The 18,594-nt window shown below is 61.1% G+C and overlaps 6 protein-coding genes across 6 annotated transcripts; 3 read left to right on the forward strand and 3 right to left on the reverse strand.

Annotated features, from left to right (window-relative positions):
• Nucleotides 1-383: 383 nt before the first annotated feature.
• Nucleotides 384-1,112, forward strand: THITE_130489 (uncharacterized protein; the record flags this gene model as incomplete). The annotated part of the gene is made up of 2 exons (XM_003655755.1): nucleotides 384-1,070; nucleotides 1,109-1,112. Coding segments are annotated over 2 exons (691 nt in total), but the record flags the coding sequence as incomplete, so codon positions are not given.
• Nucleotides 1,113-2,212: 1,100 nt separating this feature from the next.
• THITE_2119908 (uncharacterized protein) lies at nucleotides 2,213-4,106 on the reverse strand. The gene is made up of 2 exons (XM_003655756.1): nucleotides 2,415-4,106; nucleotides 2,213-2,352 (listed from the first exon to the last, which is right to left on the reverse strand). The coding sequence occupies exons 1-2, from the start codon at nucleotides 3,849-3,851 to the stop codon at nucleotides 2,239-2,241; spliced, it is 1,551 nt and encodes a 516-aa protein (XP_003655804.1). The 5' UTR covers nucleotides 3,852-4,106; the 3' UTR covers nucleotides 2,213-2,238.
• Nucleotides 4,107-4,252: 146 nt separating this feature from the next.
• On the forward strand, nucleotides 4,253-7,274 carry THITE_2119910 (uncharacterized protein). The gene has a single exon (XM_003655757.1). It carries the CDS (start codon nucleotides 4,481-4,483, stop codon nucleotides 7,133-7,135), a length of 2,655 nt encoding a protein of 884 aa, XP_003655805.1. The 5' UTR covers nucleotides 4,253-4,480; the 3' UTR covers nucleotides 7,136-7,274.
• A 498-nt stretch (nucleotides 7,275-7,772) lies between these two features.
• Nucleotides 7,773-9,897, reverse strand: THITE_2119913 (uncharacterized protein). Its single transcript, XM_003655758.1, has 3 exons — nucleotides 9,778-9,897; nucleotides 9,437-9,644; nucleotides 7,773-9,381 (listed from the first exon to the last, which is right to left on the reverse strand). Exons 2-3 carry the CDS (start codon nucleotides 9,572-9,574, stop codon nucleotides 8,068-8,070), a joined length of 1,452 nt encoding a protein of 483 aa, XP_003655806.1. The 5' UTR covers nucleotides 9,575-9,644; nucleotides 9,778-9,897; the 3' UTR covers nucleotides 7,773-8,067.
• A 3,717-nt stretch (nucleotides 9,898-13,614) lies between these two features.
• THITE_2151508 (uncharacterized protein) lies at nucleotides 13,615-14,981 on the reverse strand (the record flags this gene model as incomplete). The annotated part of the gene is made up of 2 exons (XM_003655759.1): nucleotides 13,615-14,185; nucleotides 14,303-14,981. 2 exons carry the CDS (start codon nucleotides 14,979-14,981, stop codon nucleotides 13,746-13,748), a joined length of 1,119 nt encoding a protein of 372 aa, XP_003655807.1. The 3' UTR covers nucleotides 13,615-13,745.
• A 1,013-nt stretch (nucleotides 14,982-15,994) lies between these two features.
• THITE_2119921 (uncharacterized protein) lies at nucleotides 15,995-17,472 on the forward strand. Its single transcript, XM_003655760.1, has 6 exons — nucleotides 15,995-16,082; nucleotides 16,203-16,275; nucleotides 16,381-16,492; nucleotides 16,623-16,760; nucleotides 16,851-17,010; nucleotides 17,085-17,472. Exons 2-6 carry the CDS (start codon nucleotides 16,261-16,263, stop codon nucleotides 17,167-17,169), a joined length of 510 nt encoding a protein of 169 aa, XP_003655808.1. The 5' UTR covers nucleotides 15,995-16,082; nucleotides 16,203-16,260; the 3' UTR covers nucleotides 17,170-17,472.
• Nucleotides 17,473-18,594: the final 1,122 nt, after the last annotated feature.

Raw genomic sequence — 18,594 nt, forward strand, 5'->3', positions numbered from 1 at the left:
AATGAAAAAAAAAAAAGAAAAAAGAAAAAAGAAAAGAAAGAAAGAAAAAAACGGATATGTATTGGGGCTTCTACCATTGACAGTTCTCTGTTTGCAGTGTCTCTGTGTTGTTAACGTTGGTTGCCAAGTGGGGTACCTGAGTTTTCCCTAGCTGTTGAGCACCGAGCTTGAGGCTCATCAATTCACAACTTGTAAGAGCGTCAACGCACACGCTGAGCTCCTCACAACCTCGCTTCATCAAGCGTGCTTATAACTGCTCGACCTAACCCAGGTCTCATCCACCACCCCCGACTGTCTCAAAACCCACCAGTTGACAGTGCAACTCAACTCACCATCCTTGTCCACCAACCACCATCCACCATCCAACCCATCAATCAAGCACCATGCCAACCGACACAAGCTCCTATGAATCAATTGACAGCCTCCTGGCACACTACTTGGACCTGCTCGACGAGTACACACGCCTGCGCGACGCCCTGCACACGCTGCAGGCCGACATGTTCCAGCACCTGGCACGAGCCAACTTCTCCGCCGAGCGGGGTGTGCGCTACTACGGACAGGACTACTACGACGAGCGGATGCAGGCCACGCGGAGGGTGCAGATCCGGCTGCGGGGGGAGGGGGGAGACGTAGCCGGTAAAGAGGGAAGCAGGACTGGCAGCGGGAGCAGGAGCGAGAGCGGGAGCGGGATTGAAGAGAGCAAACCGCTGTTCACCATCAGGCTGCACCCCGCGCCAGGACAGGAGCAGCAGGAGAAGCAGGAGCAGCAGGAGGACACAACGCCGGCCGAGCGCCCGGCCGACAGGACAGCAGCAAAGCGCGACGACCCAGCGAGCACAGACGCAAGCCGCGACGCAAGCAACCCAGACCACACTTCACCGGGGGAAACACCCGCAGCCTCTTCTCCAAACAACAACAACAGCAGCAACAGCAGTGACAACAGCAACAGCAGCAGAAGCAAAACCAGCCGCAAGAGCAAGAGCGACGACCCCCTCCGCTGGTTCGGCATCCTGACCCCTCCGGCCCTGCGCCAGGCGCAAGCACAGGCCATCCGCGCGGTCGAGGCGCTCGTGCCGCGGCTGGCGACGGTCAGCGCCGAGATGGCGGGCGTGGAGATCGCGGTGCGGCGGGCGCGGAAGCGCCGGGCGCGGCGGGCTGGTAATAATAATAATAAGGGGGAGGGGGGGGCGGCGGGGGACAGGGCGGTGGGAGAAGAGAAGGGTGAGGGGGAAGGAAGGGTGGTGGAAGCGGGGGAAGGGAAGGAGAAGGGGGAAAGGGACGGAAGGGTGGAAATGGGGGAAGGGAAAGAGAAGGGGGAGGGGAAAGGAAGGGTGGAAATGGGGGGAGGGAAAGAGAATGGGGAGGGGGAGGGAAGGGTGGTGGAATTGGGGCGGGTGGATGATGTCGCTGCGTAACGCAGGTTGCTGGGGGGGTAAGCGTAGACTGTGGGAGCGTATCTAAGAATAGTTGGACGTGATGGCTGCTGCTGATGGGGATTGTACTGCTGGTTGTGTTGTGGGCGCGAAGCCCGAGAACAAGCTGGCGGTTTTACGAGAGTAGGTGGATGGCAGCATCCAAGTGTCTCTCTCTTTTTGGGGGCAGGGCATGCGTGTGCCTGTGTTGGATGTGGTGGACAACGCGATGCAGTCATCAGCCCCGTTCCTCATCAACCCCCTTCATCATCAACCCCCTTTTTTCATTAGCCCCTTTCTCACTACCCCCTCCCTCATCAGCCGATGGCTGCTGCTGATGGGGATTGTACCGCTGGTTGTGTTGTGGGCGCGAAGCCCGAGAACAAGCTGGCGGTTTTACGAGAGTAGGTGGATGGCAGCATCCAAGTGTCTCTCTCTTTTTGGGGGCAGGGCATGCGTATGCCTGTGTTGGATGTGGTGGACAACGCGATGCAGTCATCAGCCCCGTTCCTCATCAACCCCCTTCATCATCAACCCCCTTTTTTCATTAGCCCCTTTCTCACTACCCCCTCCCTCATCAGCCTCTTTCCCATTAACTATTAACTCCCTTCCTCAGCCGGACTCTCTCAGCCCGCCCAAAGACGCTTCAAGCAAACGCTGTTCGCTGGATCCTGTCCAACTGAGGATACCCAAGCCCATGTCCCATCGGGTATCCCCCCACTCGCCTCGCCACAAGTGGCAGCTTCAACCTAATGATAATAGCTGCTGGATATAAATACCACAACAAGCTCCCTTCGCTTGCTCACAGACATCAACGCGAACAGCCTCAGTGGCCTGCCCATTCCGGCTCTGCCGGCAGGGCAGGCTGGTCCAGGTTCATCCGGCATTGGTGCTTCCAGTTGGTTGGCGTGAACTTGTCGACGACGGCTTTGAAAGCGGCCTGCAGCCCTCTCGGTCAGCAATCCGTGGTCAAGATAGCAAGGGGAATGCTTGATTGCTCACCAGCGTGCAGAACGACTCGTCCCCCTCGAGGTGGTTCCCCGGCAGCTTGCAGGCCGGCACGGTGACGGGCTCGTCGTTGTAACGTATCCGCACGTAGTATCCGTCGAGCTTGCTCTTCTCAGCCGGCGACAGCTCTGTTATCCGTCGGCGGCCAATGGTGGCAGGAGGTGCCGCAGCGCCAAACAGCGAGGACCACCAGCTCGTCTTAGCAGGCTCCTGCGGCGGGGGTGGTGTCTTTGACTCCCGGAACAGCTCAATCGCCATGTGGCTGGTGAACGGCGGCCAGCGGCCCGTGTCGTACGCCCCGAGACTCGCGAGCACACCGGCCAGCGTGGTGTCGTGACACCCGCTCAGGCCGAACCGGATCGGAGCGTTCTCTGACTTCCGCCGCCCTGTCGCCCCCGCAGCCTGATGCTCGACGCTGTCAACCATCCGTCCGACAATGTCCCCCAGCAGGCCGCCTATGCCCAGCATGCGGAATTCCTTCGACTCCTTGTACCCGGCGAACCACTCCTCGACGCAGATGTTCTCCATGATCTCGCGCCCCTTCTCGTCGTAGAACTCCTTGGGCAGCCTGGTCTCGGGTCCGTGGGCCAGCGTGGCGTTGACCGTATCCATGATGCCCGAGAGGCGCGGGCGCGAGTCCACGGCGACCTTGGTGCCGGACGGCATCCACTTGCCGTAGAGCCGCTGGAGGTACTCCATGTCGGACGAGCCGTTCCACCGGTCGGCAGTGCGCTGGGCGAAGGCCCGCGACAGCGCAGCGAAGCGGCGGCAGTTGCCGTCGTTGGGGTAGAGCGTCTCGTCGCTGTGGACGCGGGTGATGATGGTCGGGGTGGGCAGCTTGCCGTCCGGGCCTGGCGCGCGGGCCGAGGGCGGGTACAGGGCCGAGAAGGTCTGGTGGAGCGACTCCAAGGCGCGGGGCACGCCGGTGCTGCGCAGGTAGAGGAAGTCGGTGGAGGTCAAGGTGGCGGGCAGGAAACCAAGGCGGTGGACATACAGCTGGCGCAGGCGCTGGCCCAGCTGGTAGGTGCTTCGGAAGCCGAGGTCTGTCAGGCTGCCAAAGTCGCAGATGTTATCGGCACGACCGTCGGGCCCGCGGGCGAGGACGGGCTCGTCGTGGTCGCCAAAGGTCTCCAGGCGGCGCCTCCAGCGCAGCGTGTCGAAGCGGCGGCCGGCAGCGGCCCCGGCAGCGTCGGCGTCGGCATCGGCGTCGGCATCGGCGGCATCGGGGGCGAGCACGGCAGCACGCATCTGGCGGGCGATGGAGCAGTAGGGCCACCAAGGGCTCAGGCCGGCATTCTGGAAACGGGCCGAGACGGGAGTCCGCTCGCCGTGGCGCATCAGCACCTGCACCTGCCGCAGCTCCAAGCCGGGCGGGTAGAGCTTGCGCAGCTCATCGTCCGTGTACGGCTTGCGGACAACCAGGCTTGTCATGGTTTGGCTGTAAGGATATCCCGTATTTCCAGCCGGTTCTGGGAGTGGTTGGGGCGAGGAAACCCCGCCGCAGTGCTGCGTGTGCAGAGGTTGCTTCTTAAGAAATAACTAACACGAGTTTTCTACCTTACCCTTGCATGCCTGCGTAGGTGCGCCTGTACATGCGCGTGCGCGAACAGTGCGGTCGGCAGGCAGTCGGCAGGGCCCCAGGGTCACCTGGAACCGGAAGCTCCGACCAGCCAGGGAACTCGGCCTCCCGTGGCGCCGGAGCTGCCATTGCAAGGCACCACCCGACCCTTGTCAGATCTCCCCTGTCTGCAGTGTGACAGGCGGGAGTGACGGGGGCACCCGAATGCGCTCGGCGGCTCTTGGCATCCGTTCCGGTGCAACTTCCGATTTCCGTTTGAACGACGAATGCTGCTGCAGGAACTTCGTTTTTTTGAGCAGCGAAGCACAACGTCGAACAACACAAACACAACCTTAACTCAACGAACCCTCAACGCTGCAGCTGCACCCTGGAAAGGGCCGCCCGGGCCAATTCGTTGGTTGGCGTTTGGCGTGTTCAGAGGATGCACTAACTACACTTCCTGACTTTGTGCCTTGCGTCGCGGCCCAGACACCGACCGACAATGCATGCGCTGGGCAGTCGCAGCAGCGCCGCTCGCAGCAGCAGCAGCAGCAGCGTCTGCCTGCAGTGCCAGTTCCGGCTGCTCGTTGTTTCGCGGACCCGAGCCCGAGCCCGAGCCCGCCACCACGGCATCTCGCGCTGCAGCAGCACCTCGGCAATTGCTACTCCCCCGGCCATCGAGAATGAGGAAAATGAGGCTGTTGGGACCCAGCAGCTGGCGGACGAAGCCAGGACCTCGCCCTCGGACGCTGCATCGTCAACAGGCCCCCCGCCAGCTGCACGGCTTCTTCGACCCGACCCGTCTCGCCGTCGATCCCACTCTCTCGCCATGTTCCAGAGCATTGTCGAGAGACAGGCCCGCGCGCCTTCGATTCCCGGTGTCTCGACGGGCGGAACGGCCAGCATAGAACTGGTCCAGGATGTGGCCAGGATGCAGGCCATGCTGGAACGAGAGGGCGCCACGCTCGCCGCGGCATACGCGTATTTTGACGAGAGGATATATCCCCAGATCGCCAAGGATCCCGCTGGCGTGCCGCAAATCGTAAAGAACCAGGTTGCCGCCGTTCTTCTGAACAGGCTGGCGCTCGAGAAGCCGCGGGACTTCGAGTCGGGCCGCCTTCCGAGTGTCACGCGTATCACCGAGGTCATGATCGAGCTGGATGTCCTGCGGCCGTCCGCCTGGGCCACCCTTGTGATCGAGCTGATCCAGCACATCTACCGACAGACCACCGTCCCTGACGCCTACAGCTCGATCCAGGACTACGAGACGGCCATGGCCCGCCGAGACGCCTTGCTTCGCGATCTTCTCGGCGCCTGGAAAGCCTTCTGTGCGCAGCGGCCTACCCCGGAGAGCGATTCCCCGGTGAAGCAGAGCAAGCCCGCTTCTCCCGGCGCCGGTGCGAACCCTCGCCAGAAGCTCACGCTGCAGCAAGCGTTTGGGGAGTTATTCCCGCAGCACCTCGTCCCCAACCTGCTAAAACCGACTTTCGCCGCGTTTGCGACCTATAAGCTGTTGACAGACCCGGTCAACCGCTCCCGCTCAATCAAGGGAGACGCTGCCCCGTTTCTGCAGATGATGCAGGGGCTGATATCCCGAGCGCGGCCGCCCCGTCCCGGCGACTTTCTTCCAATCTCGGATGCTTTCCCGGACCTCCCCCGTTTCGTCTGGCCGAAGAAGCAGCCGGACGGCGGGAGTGGCACCTCTACGCAGTCGATGTTTGTTTATCGTGACAAGTCGACGGAGCTGAGGGTAACCGTCCACCGCCAGCTTGGGGACGCCATCAAGGCCAGGAATCTCGGAGCGGTGAAGAAGGCCTGGCTGGAGTTCTGGGGGGAGGCCGCGGTTCCCGATGCATCCCGCGTCGCACAGCTCGTCCAACACCCCGACATGTTCGACTACTTCATTCTGGCCTACACCGTGATGCGGCGGCCCCAGCAGGCCATCGAGGTCTGGAAGAACATGGAGCGCATTGGCATCCAGGCGACCATCAAGACGTGGAACTCGATGCTTCAAGGGTGTATCAACGCCGGCAACGCCCACGGTATCAACACGGTTTGGAGCCGGCTGGTCGCATCGGGCACCAAGCTGGACAAGGCCATCTGGACCGCCCGCATCCACGGCCTGTTTGTGTGCGGGGAGCCGGACGCCGGGATCCGCGCGCTCGACGAGATGGCCAAGATATGGGCTGCCCGCCAGGATCCGCGCTACGCCGCCATCGCGGTGCAGCCGACCGTCGAGCCCGTCAACGCAGCCCTCGCCGGCCTCCTCCGCCTCAAGCGCGACAGCGATGCCACCAAAGTCCTGGCCTGGGCCTCCAGACAGGGCATCAGCCCGGACATCTACACCTTCAACACGCTCCTCCGCCCGCTCATCCGCCGCGGCGACATGAAGGGCATTGACGAGGTCTTCGACACGATGCGCAGCATCAACATCCACGCCGACATCGCCACCTTCACCATCCTCCTCGAAGGCACCCTCAACCACGTCGGCGACCTGGCCCCGGACCAGCAGGTCGCGCTCGTCGAGCGCATCCTCGGCGCCATGAAGGCCTCGGGCGTCGAGATCAACATGCAGGCCTACGCCAAGATGCTGCACGTCCTGCTCCGCGAGGGCGACCGCGCCGGCGCGCCCGTCAAGGCCGTGCTCGCCCACATCTGGGGCCGCGGCCTCGAGCTGACCTCGCACATCTACACCATGCTGGCCGAGCACTACTTCTCGCGCGACCCGCCCGACGCCGCCGCCGTGACCGCCCTGATCGAGAACCGCCGCCTGCGCGAGAACCGCGGCATCGACCGCGTCTTCTGGGAGCGCGTCGTCCGCGGCTACTGCGACGCCGGCGAGCTCCCGCGCGCCCTCGACATCTTCGACCGCGTGCTCGCCGCCGGCTCCACCGTCACCCTCGCCACCCTGTACGACCTGCTGCGGTCCCTGGTCGCCGCCGGGGACCTGGCCGCCGCCCGCAGGGTCGTGGAAGCCGGCCGCAAGATTGGCCGCGCCGAGGAGCCCGGCGCCGGCGCAGGCGCCGGCGGGCTGGCGGAGGGCGCCGCCGGCGGACGGTACTGGCGCCACCGCTTCTGGCATCTGGCATACCACCATGGGCTGTTGGGCGATCAGCTGGCTTTGAGGTTCCGGGAGGCCAACGAGGGGTCGCTGTGAGTGCATTCAAGAGATTTTGGTTGGTTACACAATGTGGTTAGAGTGTTAGAAAATGTACTGCTGTAGATGGGGTGTTAGACTATAATTGAGTGGAATAGTGTAAAACTTTGAACTTTGCCCACTACACAGCCTGAGTTGCCCGTGAGGGGTGCCATGTGTCCAACATGAGGCAGTCTGAAGTTGCTTATAATTTACCTAGGCCATCACCTGGGGGAGGGTACCAGTCCAGCACCGCTCTCCTCTCCGTCGCCCAGACGATACACATGGTAGGATAAGGTATTTGGCACAGCTGAGCGCGAAATACGGAACACGCAGGAGGAAGAGATGGGAGGCATGCAATCATGACCGACGCCACCCGGCGTCAATCACTTCCAACACATTGTCTAATTACCTGAGTTATCTTCTTTTTTTGCCCCTCCCGTTTGCGGAGGTCTGGCGTTCCGTGAGGTCTGGCGTTCCGTGAGGTCTGGCGTTCCGTGCTTTGCCACGACCCTCGCGGTCTGAGTATATCTATATCCGCATGCCGATTCCCATGGCATGATACCCCATTCCCAAAGCCGATCCAGGCCTCAGAGCTTCTCCAAGCCAGCCTGGAAGGGGCCAGCCCACATCATTCGCCAGCACATACCCGCCGGAGAGTCCCTCTTCCCCCCCAATCAATGTATACGGTAGAGAGAGAAAACAAACAAAGCAAAAGGTATCTATCCCGCCGTTTATATACCCGCTCCCCGCTGGTGCACGCCAAGCCCAACCCGCCGCGGCCGACCCAGTCTAACCAAGTAAAACGCTACTTTTGCAACCGATCCGACTCCCACCAACAACGACGTCAAACGAGCGCAAACAACCAAAGCAAAGGGTGTCCCAGAAGTTTGACGCCAACTAACACAGAGAAAAGTCGAAAAAGAAAAAGTTGGGGGGAAGGGAGGATTAAATCAACCCAGCAACCACCCCAGCTCGCTGACCAGCTCCCCCAACCCGCCGTCCGGAATCGGACAGGCACTAACCAGCGACGCAGCAGCAGCACCGTCAAGCCCGCCCAGTTTCTCCTCCGCGCCCGCCCCCCCGGCCGTGCGCGGCAGGCTGTATGTCGACAGCGTGGCAGCCAGGTTCCTCGCGAACGGGTTCCTCTCCGCATTCGAGCTCCGGCTCGGGCTTGGGCTTGGGCTCGGGCCGGGGGCGGTGGCGCTCGTCTTCGGGAGGAGCGAGACGGGGCCGTTTTCGCCGCCGGCGCCGGCGCTGGTGACCTCGTCGTTATCGCCGTCGGCGTCACAGACTGCTGTCGGAGGCCGGTCGTTGTCGGTGTCGGTGCCGGTGTCCACTCTCTCCTCGATCTCGTCGACCACCTCGTCGTACTCCTCCTCCTCCTCCTCCTCGTCGTCGTCTTCCGAGTGGTGTAAGCCCGGGACGGGGAGGGTGGGGGAGTCCGGGGAAAGGGGTGCGGGGACGGAGAAGGCGGGCTGGGAGTGCACGTCTGGGTCTGGGGCGGTTTGCAGGGTTGGGGCGCGTGGTGGAGGGCGGGTCGGGGGCACAGGGATGGTGAGATAGGAGCCTGTCGGGATGGGGGACGCGGCGACGGGCGTCGAGAGAAGGGTTGTTGTCGCAGGGGACGGCGAGAATGTGCGTGGTGGGGGAGGCGACAGGCCCGTGAATGGCATTGATTCGGACACCGCCGAGGTCGCGAAGTTGTCGTCATCCTCGTTCTCCTCGACGATGTCGTCTGGAATGTCGATCGCGGGGCGGTTGCTGCTGTCGTCGTGCTCGTGGTCGAGTGGCGCGTCGTCTACCAGGAACCGGCGGAGCGATTCGGGCGAGATATCCCTGGAGCGGCTGCCTTCCGACCGGAGGCTCCGCTCGTCGTCTGGCCGCGTGACCTGACTCGAGGTGTCCCTGAGAGAAAGCGAACTCGATTTGCGGCTAAACAGCTTCCGCGGCGAGAATATCCAGCTGGAACCTGGTGAGGGCGACCTCGACGGGCGCTTTGGTTGCTGCATCCGGAGCGGCGCAGTCCCGATCCGGCGAGCAGGTGCGGGCGGGCTTGGCGCTGGCCTCGGAGCGACAAACTTGCTGGCCGGATCCATCGTCTTGAAATCTTCCTCACGCAGCGACGTCAACGAGGCGCTGCGCTTCCTCCCCGACTGCTCAATCGGCAAACAAAGGGTGTTGACGGTCTGGCCGGGAAGGTAGGGGCAGGTAGTGGTCGACGGCTGGGAAGGATCGTGGGTTTCGGAGGCGCCGTCCAGTTCGTACTGCATGTTTTGGTCAGCCACACAGTCGTGCACTCGCTTGCGAGAGGGACCTCACGTAGTAATAGTAGGTGTGGCCCATCTTGAGCCCCCCATTCCGCTTCGGTATGCTCTCGGCATCACCGTCACAGATGATGTCTTTGAACGTGTAGCAACCCCTCCACTGACCGGGGGCCCGGCGGCTGTCCCTTTCCATAACGTAGGTTCTGGTGAAGTTGTCCCAAGACCCGATCAGGTGGACCACCTTGACTGAGGGGTCGGTTTGTCTAAGCGATGGTTAGCATCTTGTTTAGGACCGAGACAACCCGTCTCCATGGTGACGCGGCATGTCAAGACAGGAATGCAGCGGTCGATTTTGGGGAGGGCTCAAATGAAACCTGACAAGCCAATCTGACGTACAGTGTGTTGAGGAATGAATGTTGAAGGGGCAGAAGAGAGCGTGATTGTAAGTAAGACAGACAGCCTGAAGATGAAAGCGCAGGACCAGACTGGGCAACGAAGGATGGCAGTTCTCAAAGTGGGAGTAGTTATAAAACAAAGTAGAAAACGAAAGACAGTCTCAGGACTCACAACATGAAGGTAAAGAGCGTAGTTGTCGGATCCATGCCGATGAGAGGAAGAGGAGGAGACTCGCCGCGTGGTGGCGGACCGAGTCTGGGGACGGCGCAGCCGACAGTGCTCTTATAAGCGGGCGTGCCCGAATCGCCGGCTTAAACGGTACCCAATGCTGCGGAGTAGCCGAGGAGCCGCGAGGGGTGCAGAGACGAACGCGGCAGCTGCGGTCTTCGTTGAATGAAGGAACGCAGCGTTCGACCAATGAGGGCGCCCAGCAGGACCCGGAAGCGCCGTGCTGATGCGCAGGGCGAGTTTGCTCGTGGGGTTGAGTGGACGGCGCTTAGCCACGCAAGCATGCGGACCGCGAGCGGCGCTGTTTCGAGTTGTTGCCAGCCAGCCCGTTCCGCAGGTTGCAGAAATGGCTAAGTTATTCCCGTAGTAACCGTGTAGTTGCTCGAGACTGTGCCGCAATGTCGCTTGGGAAGAGACGAGGTGACGCTGCAAATCAGCAGCGCAGCGACGGGGCTGTCAAGTCCGCGGACTCGGCGGCTTTATCAAGAAACCAGGAACAGGCCGTGGAGCAGCGAGGTGGACACTGGAGGAGGCTCGGAGATGGAGTGCCATGACGAGCATTATTTCTCTCCGCCCCAGAGCGTCCCCGCCAGCAACACAGCCCAGGGGGTGCGCCCATGGCGTGGAGGGCCGCCAAGACAGCCCCCAGCTGAGATGATTGACGGCCCGCTTTGGCCTTTTTGTCGTGATTATCGAATGGGACGCCAGACTCGAAGCGGCTGACTGGAGGATCGGGGCTGGGGATTGGGCCTCCGCCCCCACCCTCGCGCGCCACCAATCTCATTCTGGAAACGGGCCGGGGTGGGCCTGGGAGCCTAGCCAAGCCATGTGGACCTGTGGGCGGTCGGGGTGCGGTCGATCAAGCGGATGGTTGCATTCTCCTCCCGTCCCTGCTGCATCCGCAGCGGTTCGCTGGTGATTCGTGTGAACGGGAGACCTCGAGAGCAGCTGGACATTTTTGCCGACATTTGAGATATCCTATTCCTATGTTGTTTCGAATTGACGGCGCACGGAGAATAGAAAGGGCATTGTTCCGATCTCCCGTTGAGCCGTCGGTTCTCAGCGTTTCCAGCCGCTCGGACTCGCCGGAGGCAAGCCCTGAAAGCCGCAGACTCGGATAACTAACGTTACCGGGCGTGTTTGTAGAGCTATTGTGTACACCAGTGTAAATGTCCAGTGGAAATCCCCGTTCGACGCAGGCGGCCCTGCGAGCAAGCCACCCGAAGCGCGGCTGGACTTCCAGAAGCGACGTGGCGGATGCAACTGGCTGGTCGAAGCACGCCAAGTAATCTACCTACTTCGAGGTTGTCTCAGTCTCGGCTGGCCCAGCAAATCCCGACGGCTGTGCGGAACAGTGCCTGGTAGCGTAGACGCGAAGGGAGATTCTCCTAACACGTCAGTTTGATGGGTTGGACGAGCGGATGTCGCACTCGTCATAGGATGAAGCGGTATCGCACCGTCACGACAGATCGAATGCTCCATTTGCCGATGAGATGCGACGGAAGAGCGTGGCCGACCTGCAAGGGTTTAGGCCGATAGGCAGCCAAGACCCAACGTCCTGGCCAAGTGCATTTGTTCCTGAGACAGGCCCCACTTTGCGGCCCGCTTGCGTCTGAGGAATTTGATTGGGCAATTGCACCACTAGGCGCCTTCAAGTGCATTATCCAAAGGGCCCTGAATCTGGAGATGATTGCCTCGAAATGAAGCATTGAAAGGGGAGCGGCTTGCAATTGCAGCTCGAAACCCCAAGCCCAAACCGCCATATTTCCCGACGCGTGTACGAGCACACCCGTGCGACCCGACAGAGCGGGCCAGAGCATGCATGAACACCAGTGATCATATCACCAGAGATCCGGCTCGCCAGCCGGGGCAGTGGAGCGCTCATAGGTATCCTGTCAGCAGCTGAACCGCCAAAACAGGTCAAGATGGACGCCGACGACATCTTCCACAGTACACGTGTGCATCCACTACTTATCATTAGCTTCGATGAGGGAATTTTCCAAGCAAACCTGAAGAGCATCTGGTACCAGCTCTGATTGGAACATAAACGAATGAGGTACCTAGCTGCGATGGTTCCATACACAGTTCACTAGGTGGTGTAGTCACTGTAGTGCAGTTGTCGAGGCCAGGCAGGGTCCAGATCCCAGCGGCAGGCGCATGCTACACTACACTACGATGCTGTGCAACGTGGGCGATGCGTGTTGGTCGCGCAGGGTTGCACCGATCGGCTTGTCAAATGAATCAACAACAACAGCCCAAGCCCAGAACATCCCAGCGGCAATCCGTCCTCCTTGGCTGGCCGACATACACAAACCCTCTTCACAAGCAGCCCCGTTTCAAGACTCGGTATTCTCTGAGCCCCGTGAAACTCGGCCGAGGTCGCAAGCCAAGACATGAGCTCAGTCGTCGACCGGTACTTCCCATGATCCTATCTTGTCTTCTCAGGGCGCAGCAGACAGTTCATGCACCAGCAATCAATCCAACCGCTCCCTTCTGCACGGAACCGCCACGACTCTTCCCTCCTGTCATACTATGCATACATACGAAGACCCTCGATGGCGCCCCAACGGCCCCAGCAAAGCAAACTAGGACCCCGAGTCCCAACCGCTCACTCCCGGGCTCCCGCTGCGCATGTCCTGTGTAACTGCTCTGTGCAAGTTACCATGATCAGGGCCCGAAAATAGACGAAACTCGCACCAACGTCCGCACCGCAGCATTTGCCGCCTGCAACACCGGCAATAAGGCTGCTTTTCCTTGTGGTCACCCTCGCCATGCTGTGTAACCACACACACACCTCTCGAAAAAAAAAGGAAAAGACCAATACGCATGGCTGCGGCGAGGAGACATGACGCCGCCATACCGCAGATGACCGAGCCCGCAGCGGCCGCAGCCAGACGGGGACGCCGTGTGGCCGCAGAGCCGCGACCCGCCATTCACACAGAGACTTAATCACAGAATCCCACGACAAGATGCGTGCGATGTCATCGCGAAAGTATTACCATTATAAGAGTGTAGTGCCCGTCAGTAGGCTCAAAAAAAGAAACAAGAAAGAAAAACCAAAGCTAACCGAGGCCAATGAGTCCTGGAGGATTTCCCCCACGCTCTCTCTCCCAGGCTCGATCGGGGCTGATGACCCAACAGTCCAACAGTCCCGTCCCAGTGGCCAACCAACTCCGCCGCGTGGAGTGCGCTGCTAAAAAAGACAGCATGAGTTATACATATCCTCGTAACCTTCCCTCCCCCTCTTCCACTTTCCCCAGATCAAGTCATCGAGTGGTGAGAATCTCTTTTTGTACACATGCCGATTATGCGTTCCGGTTCCTGTTCCCGTTCCCATTCCGTCGCCGCCGCACCAGCCTCCGTGGCGGTGACACGCCGTCTGCTGAGCCCGGATGGCCCGAGAGATAACCGCTTCGCTCCGGATATAACAGATCCAAAAGAGGCCGAGGACGTGGGCGTGGCGTTCCCCCCAAAACCATCCCCTTTGTGACCATCCGCTTGACGACCTGGCATCCTCGGATGTATCACCCACCCCGCCCAGCGTAATGTCCGGGAAGGAAAGGTTGTGTTGGTGTGTGTGTGTGTGTGTTTTTGTGTGTGTGTGTTGGGGGGGGGGGGGGGGAGGCAGGTGGGGGCCGAGGGAGGTGCGTGTGTGTGCGTTGCAAGCCGGCAGCTCAAATCTCATGTACCCAAACGCGCCAAGCCCAAACCCAAGCGAAAGCCGGACCTCCTTAAATATCTTATTCTTCCTTCGCCGCGCCGTTCGCAACACCGTTCCCCGCCTTGTCCTTATCCGCCGCTCGCGTCCTCGCCCGCTCGTACCGCAGTTTCGTGTCGCCCTTCCACCGCGTCCCGAGCACGCGGTCCCAGAGGGTGAAGAAGGGCTGAGAGAAGTTGGTCTTGATGCCCCAGCTCTGGTGGTGGATGTCGTGGTACGCCGCGTTGTTGCTCGTTATGTGCTGCAGCGGGTCCCACGGCAGCGCGTACCCGCAGTGGTCGTCGACCGTCTTGATGGTGCTGCCGACGAAGAAGACCAAGCCGAGCCGTTGCGTGAGCCCGGCCGCCTTGTACGCGACCCCCGCGCCGAGCGTGTCCAGCAGGAGGCCCTCGACCGGGTGGTTGTAGAGCGCGCCGTAGGCGTACGGCACGTACAGGCGGTGGTGGCGCGAGTGCCAGTGCGCTGCGGAAGGGGGAGGGTGGTGTGTTGGTTAGCTGGTCTGAGAAGGAAGGGGGCAAGCGTGTCGGGCATGGGAAGGGGGGTGAGGGAGGGGGGGAAGGGGAGGCGGGGGAAACGTACTGTACATCCACTTGTTCATGTGCATCCCCCGGTGCCAGAAGTACTGCCAGGTGTCGAGGACGCAAGCGGCAAGCCAGAGCTGGAAGGCGGGAATCAGGACCCAGTAGATGGCCTTGGCGACCAGCAGCTCCCACGTTGCAAAGGCGGGCACAGCGGTGCCGGCGTCGTCGTCGAGGGTCGTGGTAAGGAATGGGTAGTGACCGCCCGCCAGTGCCCCCGCCAGCAGCGGGTGCGAGGCCGCCATGTTCTTAGAGATGGCCGCGGCGTTGAGCCCGAGCGTGCCGAGGATCGAGGGTAGCGCTCGCTGTGCCAGCCGGATGCGGGTCGCCCAGACCGCGACGTCATATTCTTGCGTTCCCGTAGTTTGCCCCGGCTCCGTCAACGTGAGGACGATGGAGCAGGCGATCTGGATGGCCTGTTGGATGAGGACATCGCGCGCCACCTCGTAGCGCGTCGCCAGATTGCGCTGCGTGATCTCCTCGGGCGTGTGCAGGCGGTACTGCGGGAAGAGGTCGTAGATGTCGATGATGTGGAAGAACATTGACACGACCCAGTAGGCGATCGGCGGGAGGAGGAGCGACAGCCAGAAGTCGGAGACGAATGGCAGAAGATCGGGCATCGGCCGGACCTCGTAAGCCGGCAACGGGGGGAGGCCGGACGCCACGGTTGCGTTCGCCATGGTGCAACCGAGGTGGTTTGCCGAGTGCGCGTCGAGCACGTCGTTGATCAAGTCGGGGAACTGCAGACGCGCGAAAAAGGAGCGAAGAGACGAAGAGATCGCTGCTTGCGTCAGTGGCAAAGTCGATTAGTCAGTCAGTCAATCAAGCACAACAAGAACCGGGCGATCACTGCAAGGAGACAGAAGGAGTGGCACAGAGATGCTGGAGTAGCGATATGAAAAAGAGAATGGATTCGCTTGGCTGTGGAGAGGGAGAAGGCGGCAGTCGGGTCCCGAGCAGGCCGCAGCGGTTCCTGAAGGGCAAACCCGGCGCTGCAACATCCAGGGCGGGCCCAAGGCCCAATTTCCGGTGGTCAAGGAGTCTGGCCACTGATGCTACTGATGGCACCACGCCGGCCGAGAATTGGACAGCTCACGCGTGACTACAAGTGCATTCCCACGAACGGCTCGTCTGAGCAGCTACCAAGTATGGTGACGAACGAATTCCAATTGCGGGCTGTTCACAGCTTGCCATGCCATCGCATCAGGCCGCCTCCAGATCTTTGTTTCCTGAGATAGCTAAAAGGAGCAGCAGGGGTGCAAAAGCCCGTGACGGGAGGGACCCGTTCATGCACAAAGACCCCGGCCCTGGCCCCACAACCACTTGGGCCCGAGGGTTAGGATTAAGATCAGATAACACTCCTGAGGTGGGTTAGGGTTAGTAACCTAGATTCCGTTCCTACTCGGTGCATGAGCCATACCGGCACCTCTGCCCAACAGTGGTTGGCCCAGAGAACATTCAGCAACCTGACAACATTGAAGTCAACCTTATTTGCGCTGGGTCGCTGCCTAGTGTAAATGAAGGCTGTAAAACTACCCCCACACCCGTCTCGGCGGTTTTCACGTCAGGAGACAATCAGAAGGAAAAAGTTCAACCCGTCATCACATAACTGTCAAACTGCTGATAAGACCAGAGATGGGAAGAGGGAAGTTAACACAAAACCTAGGTAGGTAATCAATACGTTGTGAGATGCAAAAAACACCCGACTTTGATTTGACTTTTGCTTGTAAATTGCCTGGGCCACCGTCATGATTCGCTCCGTGGGAGCAGGTAATGGTAACGTACGAACATCAAGCTATGAATACTGCCGCCTGAAAATCTGCCCCGCCTACCCCTCCTTGACCTTTGCCCCCGCTCAATTTTTTCCCACTGCGGCACCCGAAACCCACACTCTCTTGCAGGCGCCTTGTCGACACAATCTTTCCTCCGTTTCCCTCGATAAACAAGCCAGCTTTCAAGATGATCATCTACAAGGTGAGTCAGCGCACGAGCACGGCCGGCAGTGCTGCTGTCCTACAAGGTGTGCAGCAGCGGCACAGTGCAATGCGCTGACGCGAACTCGGCTCGCTCTCCAACTAGGACATTATCACCGACGACGAGATCATCTCGGACTCGTACGACCTCAAGGAGGTCGACGGGATCGTCTACGAGGTTGACTGTGCCATGATCACCGAGGGCGCCGTCGAAGTCGGTGCGTACACAAACCCACACACGCGCCCCTGCTCCCCGCCTTACTCCGCCGCCCGCCGGTTCGGAAACGCTCGTCGGCCCCGGCGCGAGGAGCAATTTCACCAGAGCGGCTGCTAACAGGTCGCTCCCAGACATCGGCGCCAACGCGTCCGCCGAGGAGGCCGAGGAGGTCGTCGAGGACCAGGCTATCAGGGTCAACAACGTCGTCCACTCGTTCCGGCTCCAGAGCACGTCCTTCGACAAGAAGGGTTACCTGGCCTACCTGAAGGGTAAAGTCAACGCATCCCTACCGCGGTTCGGGGGGTTTTCACGGTGTGCAGCCGAACACTGACATCTTTTGCTTTCTCTCCCGCGCACAGGCTACATGAAGACCCTCAAGACCAAGCTCCAGGAGGCTGGCAAGTCCGAGGAGGAGGTCAAGGACTTCGAGACCAAGGCGGGGGCCTACGCCAAGAAAATTATTGCCAACTTCAAGGACTGGGAGTTCTACACGGGCGAGTCGATGAATCCCGACGGAATGTGAGTCGTTTTTTCCCTGCGCCAGTGCACCATCCTCACTTTTGTTTTCGCATGCATGTGTCTAACTGGCGCAGGGTCGTTCTCCTCAACTACCGTGAGGACGGCACGACACCGTATGTCGTTATCTGGAAGGACGGCCTGAAGGAGATGAAGGTTTAAAGGGCGCGGAGGATTCCGTGTATACCAGCAGTGGCCACGGAAGAAAAAGCCTTGCTGCTTTTTTGGAGACCCGACACCTGCACTCATGCCCTGAACTGTCCCCCTCGCAAAGACACGGCGCGTTGCTATTCGCGTCAACATCCTTGAACGTTGTCGCCCCGGTGTTTGACTGCAGTCCTCTTGTGGAGCCTTGTTTATGCCGCCCCGAGTGTTGCCGTACTGTTCTTGCGTATATCATCACCCTCACTCACCGGTTTACCCACCATTCCCCCACTGCTCCCCTGTGCTCGCTCCCCTAGCGGATCCAGAAACCAGCAAGGTAAGCAGGCAAGCAGGCAGGAAGGCAGAACACCCAAGCCAAACTAAAACCGCGGCCTCGTCGCCAAAGGAACCGGCGGCGGCGGCGGCTCGTCCTGCCCCATACCTGTACGTTCCCGCTCTTGCCCGATCCTACCAACCCGACCATGCCCATCATCATCACCGCTGCCCGCAGCACCCCCGCTCACCATGCCGATCCCCACCTTCTTTTTAGGAGGTATCGGCGGCGGCGGCGGCTTTTTCTTAGCAGCCGCCGCCATCGCCATCGCCGCCGCCCCTGCCCCTGCCGCCCCTGCCGCCCCTGCCCTGGGAGAAGAAGAAGAAGAAGAAGAAGACAGTCCAGGCGAACGAACCGGCTGTGGCGGCGGTGGCGGCGGCGGTGTTGAGGAGGAGGAGGAGAAAGAGGAGGCAGCGGTGCTGCTGCTGCCCGGCCCATGGCCGACGCCGATGCCGAGGCCGGGAACGGACACGCCCGCGGCAGTGAGGCGGTTGATGGCCGAGGGGTTGAGATAGCCTTGTTCTGGGCCCGGGGCTGGGGTTGGGGCAGAAGGAGTGGGGCCGGGGGAGGGAGCAGAGGTGGTGCGGGCTGGTAGGGCCGGGGAGGGGGATGAGGATTGCCGCGGAGGGAGGCGGGGAGGGAGGGTTGGAGGCTGGGCGGGCCGCCCGGCGGCGGAATCCGCTGTGGGAACTGGGACGGTGCCTGCTGGCGGCCGCGGCGGGGGCGATGGGCGGATGTCAGCGGGCCCGTCTCGCCTTGTGGGGGGCGGCGGTAGGTGTGCAGTGGACAGGCCGGTCGTGTCTAGACGCCAAGGTTTCGGAGGAGGCGCTGGCTCGTTGGCGGACGGCTCGGGCGCAGGCCGTGGCGGGGCACTCGGGCCGGTCTGGGAGGCTGGAGAGGAGGAGCTTGCCGGGCTGGCTGCTCCGGGGGATGCATTAGGTTTCCGTTTGGGCGGCGGGCCAAAGCTGGAGGGATCGCGCAGGGATGACAGAGGAGCGGCGACGTGGTAGGGGTTGCGCCGGGTCTGGCGCAAGGCTTGTGGTTAACGGCTCTGGTGTGAATGAGAGCGCAGATAAACAAAACGAGTACATACGTCGTCGCCACGCCCG

The sequence above is a fragment of the Thermothielavioides terrestris genome, chromosome 4, assembly GCF_000226115.1.
Source record: "Thermothielavioides terrestris NRRL 8126 chromosome 4, complete sequence".
NCBI classification, from domain to species: domain Eukaryota; kingdom Fungi; phylum Ascomycota; class Sordariomycetes; order Sordariales; family Chaetomiaceae; genus Thermothielavioides; species Thermothielavioides terrestris.